Below are 23,150 nucleotides of genomic sequence, written 5' to 3'. Positions count from 1 at the left end.
GTAATAAAATAGTTCATGCAGATGGTCACTGTGGTGCCTGGCCAGGGTGGGCAGTTTTGGGCAGTGTTTTCCCCTATCAGTGTTATTTGCTTCATTTTAGAAGCTTCCATGGGCTAGTCCTTAGCTGGGATTGACTCCTTTATGCCGGCGTTGGTTGGAAATGCTGTGTTCATGTCAACGGGAGGCTTGCCTTTCAGAGGAGGAGGGTGGGAAGTGAGTGCCTAATGAATAATGATGAAAATTTCAGGCTGTATCAGAGAGTTCTTCCTGTCTGCCATCCGAAGGACACAGGTGCCCTTTTACCCAATTGTCATTCATCTTCTAAGGCTTATTGAGAGCTGACCCAGGCATGCTCAGACGCCATACATGTCACTCACTGTGTGGATCCCACTGAATGTACCCCTGCCTCCTACATGGGGCCATGGCCGTGTTCCCCTCTCTTGGTCCCTGATCTGCTGTGTTTACTTTCCCTGTCATCAGTTGGATTAATAATTTCTCCCTCTTGTCCCCTGTCAAACACAGCTCTTAAATTATTTGGCAAAACCTGACCGGCTCAAAAGAGGTCTTCTCAGCTCTCTTTTCAGTGTTTTTTTTTAACCTTATTAGGTGAGGGGTATGGGAGCTTCTTGTTGACCTGGATTGGGACTTGGGAAGATGTTCTACATCTTTGTGACTGGCACCTGCCTTGCATCCTGTCCCCATACCGACTCCCCACTTCCAGTACTGACACCCCCAATAGTGGCTCCCCCAGTGTGGTGAAAAGAGCACAGATTCGGGAGCTAGAGAAGACAGTGGGAGATTCTGTTGCGAGGCAACCGTTCCAAACTTCCCACTTCTTACATGTCACATAGATGTAGATGGACATTTCACAATTCAGCTGCACAATGTGTGTGATTTAAACTTTCCAGAAGAATTTGTTTTGAGTCCCTATTCTGCACAGTAGAAGAACTGTACTGTCAAAAAAATTGGGATTTCTTGTCCTTTCCTCAGCTTTGCATTTATGTTCTGGGGGACTGAGCTAAAAATACCATCATTCCAGGGGCCCAATCACTCATCGATGTCATTTGGGTGTCTGCTGAACTGTCCTCCGCAGTGGGTCTCAGTTGTCTATCCAGGCAATTTCCAGAGACAGTCTCTTGTCTGGAGGGTCCCTCCATCTGGGGTGTTCTCTCCTTCTCAGCATTTTTGGGAGCACAGGTTATTATTCTGTGTTACTGCCTAAGGCTTCCTCCATCCCTCCAGTGGTATGCTGGTAAATGTTTAACAACCACCTCTGGGTGGAGAGTGGTCCTGATTTGCAGTGCTTGCCAACTTCGAGGGTTGTAAATACTCCCACTATGGCAGATTTCAAGCTACCAGTGATTAACAGTCAGCTCACGAAATTCCTGGAGATGTATCAATCAATCCCAGCCAGCTCCAGCACGCCACTATGTGATACAGTGACCAGGTCTCTGGAGATGAACGGCCTGCCTTCCACAACACTTGCAGACAAGACAGAAGTCTTCTTGCCCTCATATCCCTGAAATGAATCTGAGTATTTCTACATGCTCAGCTGCCCAAGGAGAGGAGGCAGGGCCACTTTTGCAGGAGCCCTCATTGTCCATGCTGTCTCATTGCTGCTTCTATGACTCCGTCTGCATCCAGGCTAGGCGTATTTTTCTAGTTGGTGGGATGGCTTTGAGTTAGAGGTAATGACTTCTGTTTCTCAGTCCAGCTCTTAAGCTTGAGTGACTTCCCTTGCCAAAGGGCCTTGGCTTTTGAAATGACTTTTTGCTCTCTGTTACCACATCCTTCCACCAAGCAACTTACAGTATAGCTTACCAGATTGAGAGGAGGAAAAAAAGGACCAAGAGAGAAAAGTAACTACAAAAAGAAAAATTCATTAGTATCTCAATCCTGAATATTCTTTGGAAAGACTGAAGCTCCAGTACTTTGGCCACCTGATTCAAAGAGCCAACTCATTTGGAAAAGATGTTGGGAAAGATTTAAGGCAGGAGGAGAAGGGGGTAACAGAGGATGAGATGGCTGGATGGTGTCACCGTCTCAATGGACGTGAATTTGAGCAAACTCGGGGAGAGAGTGAAGGACAGGGAAGCATGGCGTGCTGCAGTCCGTGGGGCCGCAAAGAGTCGGACACGGCTGAGCGACTGAATGACAGTAACATTTCAAAAGCACTATTCTGTTGCATCAATATAGTAATACTTCACTATTGGGAGGAATAAATAAGAAAATATATGGGAAGAGCGTCAGGCTGAGTATGATAGAGAAGAGATTCCACAACCTGGGTTATCCTTGTCTCTTCCTTCCAGCGGAAGGAAGCACAGTGTCCACTGGCTTGTGTTCTGCTGAATCAAGCATGGCTTCTGTAAGCAGCAGCACCACTGCCCCTCCTTCACCCTGAAGATGTGCCACGATTTGGTGGTCAGAACGGACGCTGTGTCTTTCCACTTAGAAGTCAAGAAAGAAACACCCAACTTAGCAAAGCATTCACAGCACATACTTTAGCTAAAGGACTGGGACTTCCCTAGTGGTCCAGTGGTTAAGACTATGCCTTCCAACACAGGGGGATGCCTAATCAGGGAGCCAAGATCCGCCATGCCTGGAGGCCACAAAACCAGAACATAAAACAAGCAATATTGTAACAAATTCAGTAAGGACTTTAAAAATGGTCCACATTAAAAAAAATAATAAAGAAGTTAAGGAGTGACAATGTTATGGAGGGGTCAATACATGTTTAAATTGTTTGAGACTCTATTTCAGCTCTCATTGAATCCTAGAGCGAAAGGTATGTTAGTGAGGCTAACATCCATTTTAAAGGACTGCTGTCTCTTGCTTTGTGTTCTCGTTAACTGTGTTTTTGACCTTAACCTGCCTGCTAGATGCACATCCCTGAGGGCAGGACTAGCATAGACTTGTTAGTGCTTAGAAAATGGCTGCTGTATTATATTTTTTGATTCCCTGGTTTGATTATGGTTTATCCGCATAAGAAGCTACCCACTTAAGACAAAGATGGAAAAATGTATATTTCCTCAACCCTATCTGCGTTTATTATTTCTACGGATTCTTGTCTAAATGACCTGTATTCATTCACTCATTTGCTCAATCATGTCCAACTCTTTGCGACCCCATGGACTGTAGCCCACCAGGCTCCTCTGTGCATGGGACGCTCCAGGCAAGAATACTGGAGTGGGTTGCCATTTCCTTCTCCAGGGGATCTTCCCAATCCAGGGACTGAACTCAGGTCTCCCGCATTGCAGGTAGATTCTTCCCCGTCTGAGCCATCAGGGAAGCCCTCAATTGTGAAGATGCCTTTCAGATTCCACAGGACATGGCTGCCTTTAGAAACAGAAGTAGCTCTTGGAAGCCCACGGGAACCTTCTTTACCCTAGCATGGGAAAAGAGTGAGATTTCAGTTTATCTCGTCCCTGAAGCACAGACGCTCAGTGAGGCTTCTTTTGCTCCCAAGGAGATGGTGAGGAAGAAAAGGGAACTGGAGATCATTGGCTGGCAGTGAACTCCACCACATCAGTATTCCTGTAGGATTTCTTGAGTACCAGCTGACCGCAGCCCTCCACAGGTCCTTGGGGAAAACAGCATGGCCAGGTTCCAGCCTGCAGATCAGATCAAATGCAAGGCCAGGATGTTGGCATGAGGAAATAAGCAAAGGGCTTCTCAGTACTTACTTCTTTTACTTTCAAGAAAAATGGAGCCAATATCTTTTCAGCTGTGAGGTATCTGGAGACTGGAATGCGAGAAGGAGGTTTTGTAAATTTTGCTGCAGTTTTGATTCAGAGTTTTGAATTTGAATTTTTGTGCCTGGTGGCATAAAAACATGTTGCAAGATTAACAAGCAACATGTTTCTAGTTATTCTCCCCCTCCCATCTCCTCCTTAAGAAAATGTTTAGTCCTTTCCCATTTAAACTAGCCTGTGAAGTGGACTATTGCCTTAATAAAGTGTTGGTAGAGCAGAAAAGAGTGAAGAGTTTAAAAGTTTGGACTTTTGAGTATCAAAATTCCTCACCTTGGATGATGACGACTGTCAGAAGCAATTTTTCCTCTCCCCCTCTCCACTAAATTAAAATCCTCTGACACAGAAGAGGGAAAGGAGAGAATCAGGGTGGGGGATACACAGAAGGAAGCTCTGGTTTGGGTTCTAAGAAGGTGTCCTGAGTTTCTGTCAATCATTCCAGGGTCGGGTCACATCATTACGGAGCCCCTAGGTAGGTTAGAGGATGCTTCAAGAGCAGTTGTGTCTTTCTGCTCAATTGAAGCCTGGGGCATTGGCAAGTGTGTGGAATCCCCTTGAGGCCAGCGTGGAATGGAAAGGAATAGGGTAGGAATGGCTGCTTGGCATTTCTTTAGGCAGAAACATCCTGGAACAGTCTTAGAGTTTTATTGAGACCCTAGTCTTCGAGTCTAGTTTCTTAGAGCTTCCAGCAATGGTAGACAGCAGCTAAAATTCCTTAGAGTCCTGGAAAAGAGTGTGGAGGTAGCTGAGATAGAGCCAGCCTTGAAGAATCCAGAGATGGGGATATTGGGGATGAAAGATGGCTTTATTTCAGTCTCTATACCTTGCAGCAAATGTTTTTTTTTTTCTTGTAGAAGACTAAGAAGTGGTGGCTGCCTATTATACAGAGTGAAGTAAGCCAGAAAGAAAAACACCAATACAGTATACTAACACATATATATGGAATTTAGAAAGATAACGATAACCCTGTATACGAGACAGCAAAAGAGACACAGGTATATAGAACAGTCTTTTGGACTCTGTGGGAGAGGGCGAGGGTGGGATAATTTGGGAGAATGGCATTGAAACATGTATATTATCATATGTGAAATGAATCGCCAGTCCAGGTTCGATGCATGAGACAGGATGCTTGGGGCTGGCGCACTGGGATGACCCAGAGGAATGGGATGGGGAGGGAGGTGGGAGGGGGGTTCAAGATGGGGAACACATGTACACCTGGGGCGGATTCATGTCAATGTATGGCAAAACCAGCCAATATACTATTGTAAAGTAATTAGCCTCCAATAAAAAAAAATAATTAAAAAAAATAAAAAAGTAAAATTGGAATGATAGATTTCATCTCAAAAAAAAAATAATGATGCAAATCTAAAAAAAAAAAAAAAGTGGTGGCTGCAATTTCTTGAAGAATCCAGACTGTGTCTTTGCCCAGGGTCCCTTTCCATTCCTTTGACTTGTGACCTTCTGCTGTAGAGTCTCCACCTCCTAGCCCCTTCATCTTCAGAAGGGGTGTAGTGTGATGTAGGTTTGCACTGTCCGGTTTAGTAGCCACTAGATGCAAGTGACTGTTTAAGTTAATTATAATCAAAGTCAAAGTTCAATTGCTCAGTTGCTCTAGCCACATTTTGAGTGCTCAAAAGCTACATGTGCCAAGTGGCTACCACGATGAACAGTCCAGTGTAGAGAATTTCCATCATCGCTGGAAGTTGTATTGATCAGTGCTGTGGCCTTGTCAGTAACTCTAAGACACAGACCACGAACCACCTTCTCCTCTCCTGACACCCACATACCCATGCACCCACCCACAAGTGAGTTGAGTCCAGAGAATCCTGTCTCCAGCTTCTGAGCTGGCATTTTCCTGGATGTGGCCATATTCAATTAGTGGTGGTTCTTTTGCTGACACTTGCTGACCTCAGTGCTGCTCTCACCACCACCAGAGCCCAGAGAGCTGTGAGTGACATGATGGCTTGTGTGGATGTTAATAGATCCTCTCAGGGGCTGGTTGTCCTGGTCGAACAGGAAGAGGAGGAGGCTTGCCATTCAGAACACAGAGCTTCATCAGTTCCCAGAAGCCATTATGCCCATCAGAAGCATCCAACTGATGTCAAGTGTCCTACGACTGGAAAAGGAGAAGCCAGCACCCTCGAGTGGAGACAGAAGTCACAGAGGTTGGGGTTTAAACCCCAGCTCCACTCATACTTAGCAGAGGTTTTGAATACCTCCTTCCTTCTCTGAAAAAATGAGATAACTATACCTGCCTTATAAAATTGAGTGTGGGGATAAATGTGAAATACCTAGGACAATGGCTACTATATAACTAAGCCTTGGTAAATAACAGCTGCTATTTTTATTTCTCAGCTGCCCTCTGGGATAATCTACTTTCATTTAGGATAGGGCAGAAAGAGGGAGGAAAAACAGCAGTGGCTCCCTGTTCCACAAGTCTCTCCATCTTGCCATCTGGTGTAATGAGAAATGATCCTGCTTAATTTGTGAAAATTACTTCATGCCTCCAGCTACACCTGGTTTACTCTGGTGGGTGTTAGACTTTTTTCAGGTGTGGTGGTGCCTTCAAGTGCCTGGAGGGGTGCATTTAAAAGCAATCTCTTGGGTCTACTGTGAGGGTCTTTTAAAGAAGGAATCCCAAATGTCTCTTCAGAAGAGTTGGATATAGGGTACTGGATACAATGGGATATTCAGTTCAGTTCAGTTGCTCAGTCGTGTCCGACTCTCCGCGACCCCATGAATCACAGGATGCCAGGACTCCCTGTCCATCACCAACTCCCGGAGTTCACTCAAACTCAGGTCCACAGAGTCGGTGATGCCATCCAGCCATCTCATTCTCGGTCGTCCCCTTCTCCTCCCGCCCCCAACCTTTCCCAGCATCAGAGTCTTTTCCAGTGAGTCAACTCGTCGCATGAGATGGCCAAAGTATTGGAGTTTCAGCTTTAGCATCAGTCCTTACTCAGCCATAAAAAAAGAATGAAATAATACTGTTTTCAGCAACATTGATGAACCTATAGCTTATCATACTAAGTAAGTCAGAGAGCAAAAGATAAATATTATATGATATCACTTATATATTGAATCTAAAAAATAGTACAAATGAACTTATTTACAAAGCAGAAACAGAATCACAGACATAGAAAACAAATTTACGGTTACCAAAGGGAAAGTGGGAGGAGGGATAAATTGGGAGAATAGGATTAACAGAGCACACTACTACATATAAAGTAGATAAACAACAAGGATTCACTGTATAGCACAGAGAACTATATTCGATATCTTATAGTAAACTATAATGGAAAAGAATTAAAAAGAATATCAGTATATACATATATTTATGTATAACTGATCACTTTGCTATATACCTGAAACTAACACAATGTTGTAAATCAACTATATTTCAATTAAAAAAGAATTATCAGTCCAGAGTGACTTATTTAGGCTAAAAGGAGATGGGAGAATAAGACATTTTCAGTTCTGGTCTTCCTCGTGTGATCTTAGGAGTGATTTGGTCAATGCTAGATGGTGTGTATAGTTGGAGTAGCTCTGAGTATCAGACCTTGCACCTGGTAATGTTGTCTACCTTTTTAGGCTACTGGAGAAGTAATTGACTTAATGCATCAAAAACATTTAATGTATTTTTATACGTATAAGAGATTATCTTAAGCACTGTCAGGACTAAATAATTAAAAAAGATAGTGTCTGTAAGGAATCTATCTCAATAGAGGAATATAATATATGGACCGTGATTAATACAATGAGTATAAGTGGTCTGAGAGCAAAGGATTGTGGGATCTAGCAAGAAACCATCACTCCTGGTGAAGTAGTGGGGGAAATGTGGATCAGTGGACTCTCACTGACTCACCACTGAGCTTACTGGTGTACTAAGCCTCTCCCAGCCCAGCTTTTGCCTGTGAGACCCCAGTGGAGGGGCCAACCTGGATTTGAAAGATGCCACGGTCATCCTGGAGATAACTGGAGCTGGCAAGACATCACATGGGAACAACTATGTAAACTGGATCCTGAGCCATTGGCAAAAAGCCAGGCTTAATGAGCCAATCTTAGATAGCACTCTGCTTCTCTATAATGTTTGTGCTTGATGTTGAAGGATGGATGAATTTAAACCAAGGGAGGCAGTTATAGCAGGGATGTCAGGTCAAAGGAACTGAAGCTGAGTGCCCAACCACGTTCTCTGTGCAGGTCTTAATGGGGGAAAAGATTAGAGACTGGCCAGGAACTTAATTCCTGATCCCCAGGGACCTTAAGACCCAGATCCTGCTAGGTCACGGTGCCTCCTTCACTTGCCTGCCCCACACACCTTTAATTAGGGTGTGTGAAGAAGCATAATTTCTGGATTATGCTATATGAGCATTTAAAATTAGAGTAGACATTGGCAAAAATGTCTTCTGGAATGACCATACCAATTTATTCTCCAGCTCATTGCCCTGTACTCTGACACAAAATGTTATCAAAAAAAATCTTTGCCATCCTGATAGGTCAAGATGATCTTTAATTTTTAAAATATTTTTATTTTCTTAATTACTAGTAAGTTTGAATACCTACAGGTCATTTGTGTTTCCTCTTTTATGAACCTCCCATTCATGTTATTTGCTCTGTTTTCTATGACATTTACTGAGACAATGGCAACCCCTAGATTTGCATAAGTAAGCAGTTCTTGTTTCTCTTTTTTGTGTCAATATGGAGAGATTCATTATATGTTCTGACAGTAGTTCTCTGTCATTTATAGATATTTCAAATATTCTATTCTCTTTAGATTTCATATATGCTGTTTTAGATTGTGGATACTTTAATTTATAAATAGTCAAATCTATCAATTCTTTTATTTACAGATTTTTGCATTTCAAATCTTTTTAGGAAATCCCCAAACCATGAATACGTCTTCCTGTTTTTCCTAAATCTTCATAGTTTTTAAAGATTCTCAACTATGTAGACCATGTAGGGTATGTACTCTTCACTGATGAGAGGCAATCAGTCAAATTCATTTCCAAATTTTCTCCCCCACCCATAAGTTGTATAGTTCAGCATTTTCCCAGCAATTTTAAGTCCCCCATTCTAGTGTCTGTTTATAATTGTTCTTCTGAGTCTGCAACCTATTCATCTAGTCTTGTAAAAATGCCATACCTTTTAAAATACTAGAATTTTATTAATGTTGACTTTTTGAGAAGGCTACTCTTTAGACACTGCAGTTTTTAATTTTTATGTTCATAATTGCTGTGCCTATTCTTGAGCATTTCCTTTTGAATTTTGTAATCAGTTTATGAATTCCATAAAAATTCCTATTGAGTTTTTCTTGGGCATTGTATTGCAATAATTACAGGAAAAAATAAATCACATTTTCCAAGTATTTAGTCATCCAATCTTGGAATATGGTAGGACTCTCTATTTTTCAAGTTATTATCTGTGTCTTTGAAGATGGCTTTACAGTTTTTCTTTAAATAATAGGCATTTCTGTTAGGCATTTTTATGAGTTATGTGTGTTGCTCTCATGGATGAGGTAGTATCATTATTACTCAGATTTTTTTAAAGAACAAAATAATAAAATCTTTGTAAACAAACTCGGTTGAGTATGGCCTTCTCTGTAGCTATGACTTAGCATTCTGCTCTTTTAGACATTTGAAAGAAGGTAGGATTTTTCTAATTCCTAAGCAAGTAGGAATTTTCTGTTCATCAGGACTTGGGCAACAGAACCATGTCTCTACACGCAGTGTGTCCCAGATAGAAGGGTGTGCAGGTTTCTGCCATTAAGGGATGACGTATCAGATGTGAATCTGAGCCTACACAGGTGAGAGAAGTGGTGAACATCAACTTACCACCTAATTTATGCACACAACTGTGGTGTTCTAATTGCCTTGATAAGCCATCTATTCATGCTAGAAAAGATGACCTTATATTTAAAAAAGGAAAAAGTATGAGAATCTTTCTAAGACCAAAAGTTTCAGGTAAATATTTAGAAAGATCATTAAATGTTCTTCCAAGGAGTTGAGGATAGTACCAATTTAGTTGTACTTCAGCTGCAGTCTTATCAGGTTAGATAATTTATGAACTTGGTTTCGTCTAAGGGTACATTTCAATGTATCTTGAAATTCTCAAAGCTAACCATGGTCTTGGGCTTCCCTGGTGGTTCAGACAGTAAAGAATGAGGGAGACCTGGGTTTGATCCCTGGGTTGGGAAGATTCACAGGAGGAGGGCATGGCAACCCACTCCAGTGTTCTTGCCTGGAGAATCCTGATGGACAGAGGAGCCTGGCAGGCTACAGTCCATTGGGCAGAAAGAGTCAGACGTGACTGAGTTACTAAGCACATAACCTTGTTCTAGACCCTGAGAGTCATTTTAAAGTGTGCAGTAGATATGGCACATAACCATTTTTACTTCTGCAACAGCTTTGTGTGAAATTTTCTTTTTCATGTGTGAAAATGTGAAAGTGAACTGTTCTTCCAGGCCAGTAAAAGCTTGTGGTCCTCTCTGGCAGCCATCTTGGAATTCTTGGTAAGTCGGTTTTAATTTTCCTCTACGACAGAGTGAAGTGAGCACTCCTGAGAAGACACCTTTCATCTTCTGGACTTTTCTGGTAGTAAAGTAAAGCTTTATGCCTTTCTTATCTCTACCTCACAGAAGTATTTCAAGCATCTAAGAAGTATGCCGATGTGGAGTGTAGACTGCCACCGACACTCATAAATAAAGAGTTGCATATACACTCAGGTAACTAGCAGACACCAACTATCTGGAGGTTTGGGGAGTGATAAACAGTGGGCAAAGATTTAGAAATAAAAGTTAGACCTGTATTCATAAGAACAAGTAGAGTATTGGTTAACCCCAAAATTGGAAAGGAAAAATCCTTTGTCATTCAGGATCTATAAATGTAGACCCTACTCATCACTTCTAGCTTGTTTTGAAATTGAGAATTAAAGAGTTTGTAAACTCAATTTTTAAAGCTATTTTGAGCCAAACCTGCATTTGACTATTTGATAACTTGGAGAGTTTAAAGGCAAAAAATAGTTTAAATTTGCAAAGTGATTACAAGGTATCACATTTTGCCTACTATTTAAAATAAAACTCTCAAACATGGAAACATATTATTCGCTTGAAGTACTTGCAGAATTGACTTTACCATGAAATCCTATGTCTTTTATAGATCCCTTGATCTTTGCTTAAGAGTAGGATTGGTGTCTGTGTGGTTTATAAAACCATCTTAGTTGAAACTTCTCAGAAGTACATGATGTTTATAAGGGTTGAATGCATGCTGATTTTGGGGAAGGAATTAATACATAATTTGAATTCAGAGTACAGGCTTTAAAAAATATGATCCAGCTTGGAGAAGCATTTCTGAAATACCTCTGGGGAATAAATTTCTTTTATTAATCCAATCAGCCATTGGATGTCATTCTTCCAATTTAATTATGTTTATCTGCCAATGAGTGACTCTGCTTCTTAGGCATGTAATTTCAGTGGGTGCAAATGGTGATGGCAAATAATTGTCCTCAGGGAGATAATTGCTCTTGTAATTATTTACCCATGCAGGTTAGCTCAGTTAAAAATTTAATCTTCTGTCAGGTGACCTGGCAATGTGAGAAATTGAATTTCCTGTGTCCTCAACTAGACGAAGAGCCCTTGCATTTCATAGGCATTTTCTGGGTCCCAAGCAGAGTGTGAAGTGCTTTATATACATTATTCCACTGAATCCCCCCATCTTCCTATGAAGTGGGCTTGATTATCTTCATCTTATTTGTGAGAAACCCGCAGTCCTGTAGATGGCAAGTAGAGGAAGCTAGCTTCAAATCCAGGCCAACAGGCTGGTATGAAATAAACCCTACTCCACAGGGTGTTTGCAAATAAAAGAGGAGGCAGCATTTGTGAAGAATTTAGCCCAATGCCTGGTACATTGTTATCCTTATCCTCACATCTGTCATAGAGATTTTACTTCAGTGGTCTCAGCCTGCCTCCTTCCAGAAACCCATTCCGACCGACAGGGCAAAACATCATTGCTGTTTAGTTGTTAAGCCATGTCCAACTCTTTTGCGACCCCATGGATTATATAGCCCACCAGGCTTCTCTGTGCGTGGGATTTCCCAGATAAGAATACTGGAGTGGGTTCCCATTTCCTTCTCCAGGGGATTTTCCCGACCCAGGGATCAAACCTGCATCTTCTGCATTGCAGGTGGATTCTTTACTGCTGAGCCATTTGGGGAAGTCTACAAAAACCTCATGCCTGCATCCTAAATGAGAGAGTTCTTTGGACGGCTTTGCACACCCCATGTCCTTGAGAATTCCTCGTCTGGCTGCCCTGGTCCTTTGGGATTCTCTCCTCTCTGAATCCCCATTACTGCCATGTCTCTGTTTCTTAATAATAGGGCCTGGATGTAGAGTATATTGCAAAGGTCTTTTTATTACATGGAGGCTTGTTTTCCTTCAGATTGCAGATTTATTGTGTACCAGGCTTTCTTGGATCTCTCCACAGGGTCTCTTAGGGTACACGGCTCCATACCAGACCCTTGATCAATACTCTTTGATTAAGTGTGAAACCTGCAAGTCATTAACTACCTGAAGTCTAGGAGGTGCAGGGACCTCAGGTGCAAGGCAGCTGTTTGCATGAAAAGGTGGGCGACTTCTCTTGAGAACTGTCATCCGTCGTCAGTGCCACCTGTTGGTTGGCTTTCCTCTTTTAATGATCTTTGCATACTGTGGTGTGGCATGCCAGGCGAGAGCTCTGGGGGCGTTTCCCTCTTCAGAAAAGCAGGCACTGATAACTCCCTCCTCCCCCGTGCACCGTCTGTGCTCCTAGTACACAGGGCTGTGGAAGGGGAGCGATTACCATTTCAGAGAGAACTGATGTGTGTTAAGAGTGACATTGACACTCTTTGGGGGTTTTCTGCCCCCAAATTCAGGGAATGGAGTCCCCAAAGCAACTGCTGGTGAAATTTGCAGTTATGTTAAGAAGAGGAGGCTGACATCTTGCACCCTGGGGGCAGGGGCTAGCCTCCTTGTTCTGCTGCTATCAGAGCAGGCTGGACCAAGGCACAGGAGCACCCTGGAGTGATGGAGCCAGGGAGGAGGGAGACAAGGAGATCCCTCAGAACCAACCAAGTACAGAGATCTGGGAATAGTGGCTCTGTTCCTACCCCATGCCTGAGCTCTGGCTAGTGGGGAAGGGGAGATTGGGGGCTGTGGGTTTCCTAGGGAGCTATAGAGCCTAGGGGAGCGCCTGGGATGGGCTGGGTTTCCTGGGGCCTGCCTGCTTCCACACCAGCACTTTTCAGAAGGCGCTTGGGTAGCAGGGACACCAGTGATGGCAGCAAGCTTAGCCCTGGGCAGTCTGGTAAGCAAACCTCTCTTCTCTCTTCACTTTCACACCATGGTCTGGAGCTGAGTTTGGGCAGAGAAGAGGAAGGTGGTGGGGGAGAGAGAGCAGACCAAGCTTCCCCTCATTCTAGGCCCCCAGAGCCACAGGCCTGTCTGGTCTGCCTTGTTGGGGAGGGCTTGAATGGAAGATGTGCCAGGAATTCTCAGATGGCCAGGACCAGCTCTTAAGAAGTGAAGCAAAAGCTATTTTAATGAGTAAGAATCACCCCCAAAAATTAAGGAATTGACTGATTAAGTCATTTTGCGAGCAATATGCAGCAGGAAAGAGGGTTTTCCAAGAAGCAGAGTGGCAGCAAATACTGGTAAATGGAAGTTGCTTTGTATTTAAATGACTGAAGACAAGTCTTCTCAGTGAAACTCATCACTTCTTGAGCTCCACCAGGGATGGATGTGGGGCTGTGCCTACAATGGATTCTCATGATGTCTCTGCAAGGAGGCTGAAACCTTCCCATCTCAAAGCCACATGGGGCCGAGGTTCAGAGTGGTGACCTGATTTGCTAACCTGACAAGGTGAGCAAGCAGCTGAGCTGAGCTGCAGACCTTTAGCTTGCTCTTTCCACCAAGCCATCCTGACTTCCTACAGCCCCCACCTGTACAGCACCTACTATGTGCAGGGGAACCTCGTGGAGTCCTATCCATTCTAACTGAAAATCATGGCCTTGCTTTAAACCTAACATGTGTCAGTTCGAAATATGAAATGGATGGAGGGATATCAGTCATCTCCCCCAGAGCTCATATTGCCAAGAAGTGCAGGATGCCTGAAGGACAGGGTGGGGCCAAGTCAGACAGAGGGCCGCCAAGGATTTCTTTTAAAGCTCTGCCCTCACCACCTGTCTGGGTTCTCTGTCTCTGTTCCCTGCCTCAAGCATTTTTTCAGGACTGATCTGCTGATAGCATCTGAAGAAATGATGGGCAATGATATGGTTCTTCAAGGGTCACATTCACAGAGAAAGTCGCCATTTAAATAAAATCTTACCTCCAGTGTGCTGCTGAAGGCATACATCTCGATGTTCGTAGAAGCACTATTTATGATAGCCAAGACATGGAAGCAAGCTAAGTGTCTATCAACGGATGAATGGATAGAGAAGATGTAGTACGCGTGCAGGCGTGCGTGCTCAGCCAGTCCTGTCTCTTTGTGGCCCCATGGACTGTAGCCTGCCAAGCTCCTCTGCCCACTGAATTTTCCAGACAAGAATACTGGAGCAGGTTGCCATTTCCTCTTCCAGGGAACCTTCCCAACCCAGGGATTAAACTCGCGCGCCTTGCATTGGCAGGAGGATTCTTTACCAGTAGTACCGCCTAAGAAGTCTATATATGACATATATATATATATATTTCACTATATATAGTGGAATATCATTCAGCCATAAAAAAGAAATAATGCCATTTTCAGCAACATGGATGGACCTAGAGATTATTATACCAAGTGAAGTAAGCCAGAGAAAGACAAATATCATATAATATTGCTTATATGTGGAATCTAAAAAGGAAAACAAAAGATTCAAAGGAAGTTAATTACAAAACAGAAATAAATCTACAGACATAGAAAACAAACACGGTTACCAAAGGGGGAAAGGGAGAGGAGAATTAAGTTAGGGCTTTGTATTAACAGATACATACTAACTATATAAAACAGATTAACAAGGACCATTGTATAGCACGGGGAACTGTACTCAATATTTTGTAATAACCTATAAGGGAAATGAATCTGAAAAATGATTTAATATATAGAAATCAATCACTTTGCCATATACCTGAAACTAACACAGATTTGTATATCAGCTGTACTTCAATAAAAGAAAGCTAAAAAAAAGACCCGTGTCTTCCTTCGTAGCATTGCATTGTAATGTCTAGTCATTTGCATTGGAGTTAAAGAATGAGGCAATGATTATTTTAGAAACAACTGAACAGCTATTTTCTTTGTGAGCTTTTCTTTTTTAACCCATATTGAGCACTGATTTTACTATGAAAATTTAGTTGCCTTCCTGCACAGTAATGCCCCCAAGAAATGGAAGAGTTGGAATGGGAGTGAGTTGAGCTTCTGGGGTGAGAAAGGAGCCTGTTGCTAAGCTAAGAGGTGTAAAGCCTGAAGACAGAGGCTCCTACCTCCATTTCACTGGGAGACGGTTCAGTTGCACCTGGGGACTGTGAGCAAGTTGTCAGTGACAGGGGATTGTGGGCTAGTTCTCAGTGACGGGTGATAAGAGGCCTCTCACAGGAGGAACTCTCCTTCCAAAGGAAGCTGCTGGCTTCTTCCATGTCATGTTTGAGTCCCTGAGCCTGTGTTTCAGAATGCTGGTCAGATGAACTCAGGCATCCGTCACCCTGCCTTTGTGTTCCAGGCTGCTTGCTATCTTCATTTCACCCCTTAATTGCCTTAGGGGGAAGAGGGAAGTGAGACTGTCCATTGAAACACTCTCAAAGATCTGCAAGCCCTCCTCTAGGGATCTGGTAACTATGTGTTTATGCATTTCACTCCTGGGAATGTGAGAATTGAGAAAGGTTAAGATACTTTTTAAAGTGCTTTCTGGAAAGCAAAAGCTTGTCTGTGTCCTCTGCATTAATTATAGGCATTTCTCTGCAGAGTTATGGAAACAGTTCTCTAGCAGGAGTTCCTGAAATAACAAAGCCTAAAAAAGAAAAACAGGCAGCTCTTTGTGAAGTAGATGTGGTCGTGGTGGTTCTGAATCTACGTCCAAGGCCACAGAAACAGCTTGTTTTTATTTCAGTTGAGTCAAAAACTAACCCTTCCACAGAGACTCAAAGAAGGTCAAGCTGGATTTTCAGATCTAGATCAAGATAGAACAAATGTATATGTAGTTCAAAGCCCCAGTGGCCTGTGATATGACATCGGCAAGAAAGCGGCATTTGGATTATCTAAGCTGTCTATTCTCCCTGAGTTGTTTGAACAACCTGTGTGCACAGCTCTCTCATGGACCTGCTTAAATACTGAAGGATGAATCTCGTGATTCCCCCAATAAGATGTCTTTATGAAGTTCAGATAAAATAGAGGGGAGTGTCAGTTTTCCACAAATTGACCACCTCGATGATGGAGAAGGTAGCAAGAGGAAAGAAATTGGACTGCAGATGAAAAACAAATGTGAAATTTTGGACTGAGAGCATGGATGCCAAAGGCAATACCCTCCCCTGCTTCCGTCTTCTGCCTCCGACTGAATTTCCAGTGCAAACGAAGCCCAGCTCCCATGAGGAATCACTAACCACTTTTTCGGCTGTTTCAGCATCTTTTCACATCATGATGGGAAATGTTGAAATCGCATTTTCTTGGGATTTTTTATGCCAGAAAGAATAAAGCATGCTGTTTCGCAAAAGAGAAAGGAAAAGAAACAATCATACAAATAACAGGGTCAGGTTGAAGAGAAGCCCTCGAGGCACCAGGGAACCAGGTAATAGGGCCTCAGAGAAGGTCACTCACCCAGGCATGTGCTTTTCTGACTCCACAGATTCCAGAGTGTAAGAGTCACGCAGGGCCGAGGGAGGGTGCAGGCTTCAAGGAATACTAGCTTGACAAGCTTTGTTAGGTGAGCTCAAATGCAAATGATGGGGGTATGAGGGCAAGATCCCGGCTAGAAGGGGATATGAGACCGTGGGTCAGTTATCGGGGTCAGCCCCACACAAGGGTTGGGGCCATCCTGGATCTTTGGTTCGAATGACAGAGGCTGAGCATCAGCTCCTGGAGCTCCTGTCTGGCCAGAGATGTAATGATTGTAGTGAGGATTCTGATATGCACATTGGCGGCAGCCATCAACCTGACCGTCCACAGGAGGTAAGAGTCCTACCAGTGGACTAAGGATGTAGCAGAGAAATTAGCCAATTAGGAAGTGGCCTCACAAAGACTGGGAAGGCAACTGGAACTCCGTCCATAGGGTGAGGCCTGTGGGAGGATCTACGGAACTAGAGAAAGAAAGGCAAATGCTATTGGTTGCCTCAGAGGGGTGGGGCTAAAGTCAGAGCCCCAGAGGTTGATGAGTCTGAGGTTGTTTGTTCATCGTCCATTCATTCTTTCAACTGTACAATGAACATCCATCAAATGTCACACACTATCCTGGGCAGCGTACCCTGAGAAGAAGCCATTCTCCACTCTCCCAGGGGTTTACAGACAGTGGGAGAACCAAAAAGGAAAACCAGATGGTCAGTCCAGGATTACAGAATGGATCAATAGGAACCATAGCTGTGTCTTAGAGCATCTAATTCCAGCCAGAGGCTGGGGAGCAATGAGCAAGTACCCTTTCTCTGTGAGACACTATGCTGCCTTCACATGGGATTTCATTGAAGCCTTACCACAATTGTGTAAAGCAGGTGACAGTATTCCCATTTTACAGATGATGAAACTGAGGCTCAGAGGGGTCAGGTCACTTCCTGAATGCCACACTGGTAGGGAGTGCTGGGGTGAAGAGTTGAACCCAGGTCTGTTTTGGCTCCTAAGACTGTGCTCTTGTGAACAATTCAAAGCCCAGAAATACAGAACATACACAGCCAGAAACACTCTCTTTAAGAGTTTTTCAGGATTGTTCTACCCAAAGACACAAGAAGAGAAAGATAATAGAGATTCCTTGAGACCGAGGAAGAATTAAAATAATGCTTTTAATATAATTTTCAGCAAACGTACAGTAGGTACTTTACATGACATATTTCTAAACTGCTCATCTGGAAAATATAAGCTGCAAAAATACAGATTACCACACTCAAAATCTATTGAGTATGTGCTTTCCCCCCCTGCCGCTGTTCTATGAAACAGAGTAATTTTTACCCCCTCCTATTGAAATCCAGCCTTGGCTGCTTTCTGAAGAACTGTTGGAGCCCCCGGTCAGAGAAGCACTTCCAAGAGAGGGGGTTTTCTAAAGCATGTCAGCAGGCCATCCCCACAGGAACCAAAGGAGCGGTGGTGGGCAGAAGAAATTTGCACACCAGGCCAATAGGACTCTTTAGCGATCCAGGAAAATGCCTACTCCAGGGGTTTGGAGGACTCCGGGCCACAGACACCTGCTCAGTCCTCGTCACAGGCCTGTGCTTGGGGCCTCAAAGGACCACACAGTGGCCGGATGGGCCCCACGGGGACCCTTGGGTTCTCGGACGGGGCAGAGCACGGTAAGTCAGGCCTGCGAGGTCTGTGGGCGGTGGCGGGCTGTCCCCTGCAGGAAGAGGGCCAGGCCCTCAGCTTCTCACAAAGGAGTCTTCTGAAGGTGACTGTGACTCGGGGCAGGTTTTCTCAGCCTCAGTGTCTTGGTATTCTGTGCCTAAAGGGGAAGAGGGGGAAGAGAGCCAAGAGGAAAGAGAGATCGGTCTTTTCCAGTTTTCCTACTTATATTTTAGGCTTATATAACAGCATCCTGGCTTTCCAGTGGGATGGATAAGAGCAGGAAGTCAATAAAATGCTAGGTTGTGCTCCACATCACCCCAGGGAACCAGACTCCAAGCCCAAAGACCTTTATGTAGGCGGAATCTTTCCGAGAAGCCTTTATCTATACGTATCTATGCCAATGCCCATGCAGAAGTTTACTCTATGGGAATGAATAAGATGCAACTCCATCTTTAACGTATCTTCATCTTATCTGAGTCACCGGTGACAGACCTTGTGTTCCAGGACACTGTCATTGCAATCTCTATTGAAGAGGTGGCTCTGTGCCAGAGAGAACCTCTTGGCATCATAATGTTATGCTTTCTCCACCAGCATTTGGGGCCAGTTTACTTTCCATTCAGCCAGAGAGGGTCACCACCTGCTGAGCCAAAGAATCTCCTTGTTGGAGTGAGGTTTTTAAGCCTCTGCCATGTTTCTGAAATAGATGCTGTGGCTTCACATAAAAGGCATGAAAAACCCAGCTTAGTCCCTATCATGATATACAAGCCGTGGAGGTCTCCATGACCGTGACATGCAGCCTTCCGGTTCAATGAGAGCTGCAGTGGAACCATAGAATCCTCACTCATTTTCCTGTCTTCTCTAGACTCTGGTGCAAAAGATGGTAATGTCTCTCCTTTCTTTTGCAGCTGAGGTCTGGCTTATAGAGGAAGCTGGACAGTTTGGTGCATCCTTTCTCAACTTTCACAAGGTCTGAGTTCTTACGGTCCTGGAGGCTTTGTTAGAAGTCAGGGGGGGCAGGGAGTCGGGGAAGGCAGGATGGATGTGAGAGAGCTGGGGTTCCTTCCTGTGCGCAGATGAATAAAGGTAGAAGACAATGGGGAGCTGGTCAGCTTTTGCCGACATGGCTCAGAGGGAAAAAGGAAGGAGTGTTTTTAAAGATCTCCAGCGTTTACCAAAGGAAAAAGGAGATTTTTCTTATTTTAGATTTCTGTGACTGTAGACAAACTCTGAAGTTTTCACCTCCAGCTTTTGGCTCATTTCTCTACAAAACTATAGACTTCTGTGGTGGTTTCCAATAGTAGATGCCTTACAGGCCTCATCAGATCTAAGAAGGCAGCTCTGTGTTCTCAGATTGGTGGCTTTTGTAGTGTCATGGAAAGAACACTGGTTCAGGAGTCAGACAGACCTGGCATTGGCCTGTGGTGACTTTCTAACTAGCTGTGTGATCTTGGGAAGCTTTTGTATACTGAGCCTTGGTTTTCTGATCTGTAAAGTGGGAATAATGATACTTACCTCACAAGGAAGGTGTGAGAAAGCTGCTAAGGTCCCTGGCAGGAGGGTGTGTGTGTGTGTGTGTGTGTGTGTGTGCGCGCACTTAGTCACTCAGTTGTGCTCAGCTCTTCGTGACCCCGTGGACTGTAGCTCACCAGGCTCCTCTGTCTATGGGGATTCTCCAGGCAAGAATACTGGAGTGGGTTGCCATGCCCTCCTCCAGGGGATCTTCCCAACCGAGGGTCGAACCCAGGTCTCCTGCATTGCAGGCAGATACTTTACCACCTGAACCACCAGGGCATGAGGGTAGCAACCTCTTAATAAACCTGGACTCTTTCCTCCATTAAGAGGCTGGGCTAGAGCACAATTTTTGTGTTAGGTGAGTTTCTCTTATAATGAAATTTCCTATATTACCTACTTCTACTTCATTTTATCGCCTTCGATTATAAAATCCAACAATTTTGACAAACCCAGCACCATGAGAGTTACCTTCTATTAGGTTGGCATGAATTTAAGAAGAACATTATTTTCTGTGATATAATGGGATAGTAAAATCTCAACCTACAGAATGTTAAACCTCCAAAAAATTTACTATAGTTGTTCCATCTGCTCTTGGTAAGAGAACATAATCACTTTATTTTACAGAAAAAGACTCAGAATTTGTGCTAATCTTCAATTATTGATTGGCCTCAGACATTAATACAAATATTGAAATGCCTAGAAACTGTTCCTAAAAACGTAGTATCTGATCACACAGCAAGACGTAGCTCCAACTAGTGGCCAGCATCAGTGCCTGATGCCCTGGGCTGGAGTCGAGCTCCTGAAATTGATGCTGAGGACCTCAGGGGTGCCAGGTGGGAAACGGTGTCTGGGGTTTCCCACCGATGCTGATGACCAGCACTGAGGACTGTCTCCCAGACACCTCAGCACTTTGAAATTGCGTTTCCAAATGCATCAGAGCAGAGACATCTCCTGGTTCCTCTTACCTACCTGCTAATAGAACAATCTATGTGTGTTGATCTCTTGGCTCTGTGATTAAGTCTGGGAATAACAACATGAAGAATGGATGTCCCCAGAATACATCTGTGTTCTGCAATACAACTGATACGACTGTCTTAGTTGTTGGGGGACTGTGAGAGTGTAGGGAGCCCTGTAGTCCATTTGAGTAAGTCTTCTGAATAGGAAGTTCCTACTTTGGGCTCCAAAATCACTGCAGATGCTGATTGCAGCCATGAAATTAAAAGACGCTTACTCCTTGGAAGGAAAGTTATGACCAACCTAGACAGCATATTAAAAAGCAGAGACATTACTTTGCCAACCAAGGTCTGTCTAGTCAAGGCTATGGTTTTTCCAGTGGTCATGTATGGGTGTGAGAGTTGGACTGTGAAGAAACCTGAGCACTGACGAATTGATGCTTTTGAACTGTGGTGCTGGAGAAGACTCTTGAGAGTCCCTTGGACTGCAAGGAGATCCAACCAGTCCATTCTAAAGGAGATCAATCCTGGGTGTTCTTTGGAAGGACTGATGCTAAAGCTGAAACTGCAATACTTTGGCCACCTCATGCGACGAGTTGACTCACTGGAAAAGACTCTGATGCTGGGAGGGATTGGGGGTGGGAGGAGAAGGGGACGACAGAGAATGAGATGGCTGGATGGCATCACTGACTCTGTGGACATGAGTTTGAGTGAACTCCGGGAGTTGGTGATGGACAGGGAGGCCTGGCGTGCTGTGATTCATGGGGTCACAAAGGGTCAGACACAACTGAGCGACTGAACTGAACTGAACAGGAGGAAAGGGGTCCCTCATTTCTTGCCCAGTATGGAGGGAGTATCCAAAAAGGCAAAGAACACAAGCTTTGGATTTGTTGACCTGGGTTTGAATCTCTGCTTTGTGACCTTGAGCCAATTCTGAAAGCTTCCCCAGCCTCATTTTCTTCTCTTATAAACTGAAGCTTACTAACAGTTTCTGCCTCACAGGACTATGTATATATGCGTGCATGCTCAGTAATGTCCAACTCTTTGCAATTACAGTCTGCCAGGCTCCTCTGTCCGTGGGATTCTCCTGGCAAGACTACTAGAGTAGGTTGCGTTGCCTTCATCCAGGGGCTCTTCCTGACCCAGGGTTCGAACTTGTATCTCTTGCACCTCCTGCACTGGCAAGTGGATTCTTTAACTACTGTACGCTGGTTCATTGTAAGTGCTTGGTAAACATTAGCTACTATTATTAAATAGCTTTCTAGTGCCACTGTTCATATTGGTGGAAAGGAGGGAAGAAATTTGAAATACTATTCAGTATCTGGATTCATTCTTTTTTGTCGAGTTCCTACATTGTTCCCTCCCATGCCCACTTCTGTCACTTAACAAAAAAGGATGATTACTCTGGTAGAGCTAGGGAATGAGTGTCAGGACTGAAAGAGACTGTAGATTGTACAGTTCCAATTCCCCTCATTACACAGGAGAAAGATCCTGTTCCTTTCATTGTAAACCCTGACAATAATGGGATACTTACCTCATTCTTGGAAAATGGGGTACCTGAATTAGATTGTTCCAATGCATGACTCTGGAGAAGGAAATGGCAACCCACTCCAGTGTTCCTGCCTGGAGAATCCCAGGGACGGCAGAGCCTGGTGGGCTGCCATCTATGGGGTTGCACAGTTGGACACGACTGAGGCAACTTAGCAGCAGCAGCAATTCATGACTCAGCCCAGGGTCCAGCAACTTCCACTGCTACAGTCCATTGGAGTGGATGCCATGCTGCTTCAGACCTCGGTGTTCTCCAGAACAGATTAGCATGCTACAGCCTTCCCTCAGCCACATCCAGAGACTGACTGTCTTTATAAATAAAGCTTTATTGGAGCATGGCCCGCTTATCTGTTTCCACATTGTCTGGGGCTGCATCCCTGCTCTGACAAAAGAGTAGAGGCTGCAGAGATTCTGTGGCCCTCAAAGCCCAAATGCTCACCACCTGGTCCTTTATGGAAGGTTTCTGAACTTGCTCTGCTGGTTCTCTCAGTGGAGGGTCTCTACCCCTGGGTCCCTAACCAACTGCTCTTCCTTTCTTGTTTTTTGGAGCACTAGGCCTTCCTGATTCTTGGCGCCACTAGGGAGAACTTCCCAGTGCCCTAAAACAGCCCTCTTTGTTCCCAGACGTAGATAAATAGACCCTGGCTCTTACAATGATGAAAGTAAAAAGTGAAAGTGAAAGTGCAATAACTTAGTTGTGTCTGACTCTTTCCAACCCCATGGACTGCAGCCCACCAGGCTCCTCTGTCCAGGCAAGAATACAAGAGTGGGTAGCCATTTCCTTCTCCAGGAGATCTTCCTGACCCAGGGATTGAACCCAGGTCTCTTGCGTTGTAGTCAGATTTTTACCGTCTGAGCCACCAGGGAAGCCCTATTCTATTGCTTTTGTGTTCAGGTCTGTTTCTCTTATT

General features: G+C 44.1%; 1 protein-coding gene across 4 annotated transcripts in view; it reads right to left on the bottom strand.

The window, feature by feature from the left end:
- Positions 1-3,388: 3,388 nt before the first annotated feature.
- SLCO3A1 (solute carrier organic anion transporter family member 3A1) overlaps positions 3,389-23,150 on the bottom strand; it is a 402,379-nt gene continuing 382,617 nt past the window's right edge. For 2 of the 4 annotated variants that reach the window (XM_088829680.1, XM_088829682.1), the window contains one exon: positions 17,715-18,383. In XM_088829680.1, the coding sequence (XP_088685806.1) occupies positions 18,301-18,383 (83 nt within the window). In that variant the 3' untranslated portion in view covers positions 17,715-18,300. Of the gene's footprint in view, positions 3,612-17,714; positions 18,384-23,150 lie in introns of those variants that run through there. The other 2 variants (XM_088829681.1, XM_055417741.2) reach the window with 2 other exon arrangements.

Source organism: Moschus berezovskii, chromosome 21 (assembly GCF_049115385.1).
Source record: "Moschus berezovskii isolate FMDL1 chromosome 21, NW_MosBer_1.0, whole genome shotgun sequence".
Taxonomy (NCBI): domain Eukaryota; kingdom Metazoa; phylum Chordata; class Mammalia; order Artiodactyla; family Moschidae; genus Moschus; species Moschus berezovskii.
Note: the sequence above shows the minus strand (reverse complement) of the source record. Positions and strands in the feature narration are given on the sequence as shown.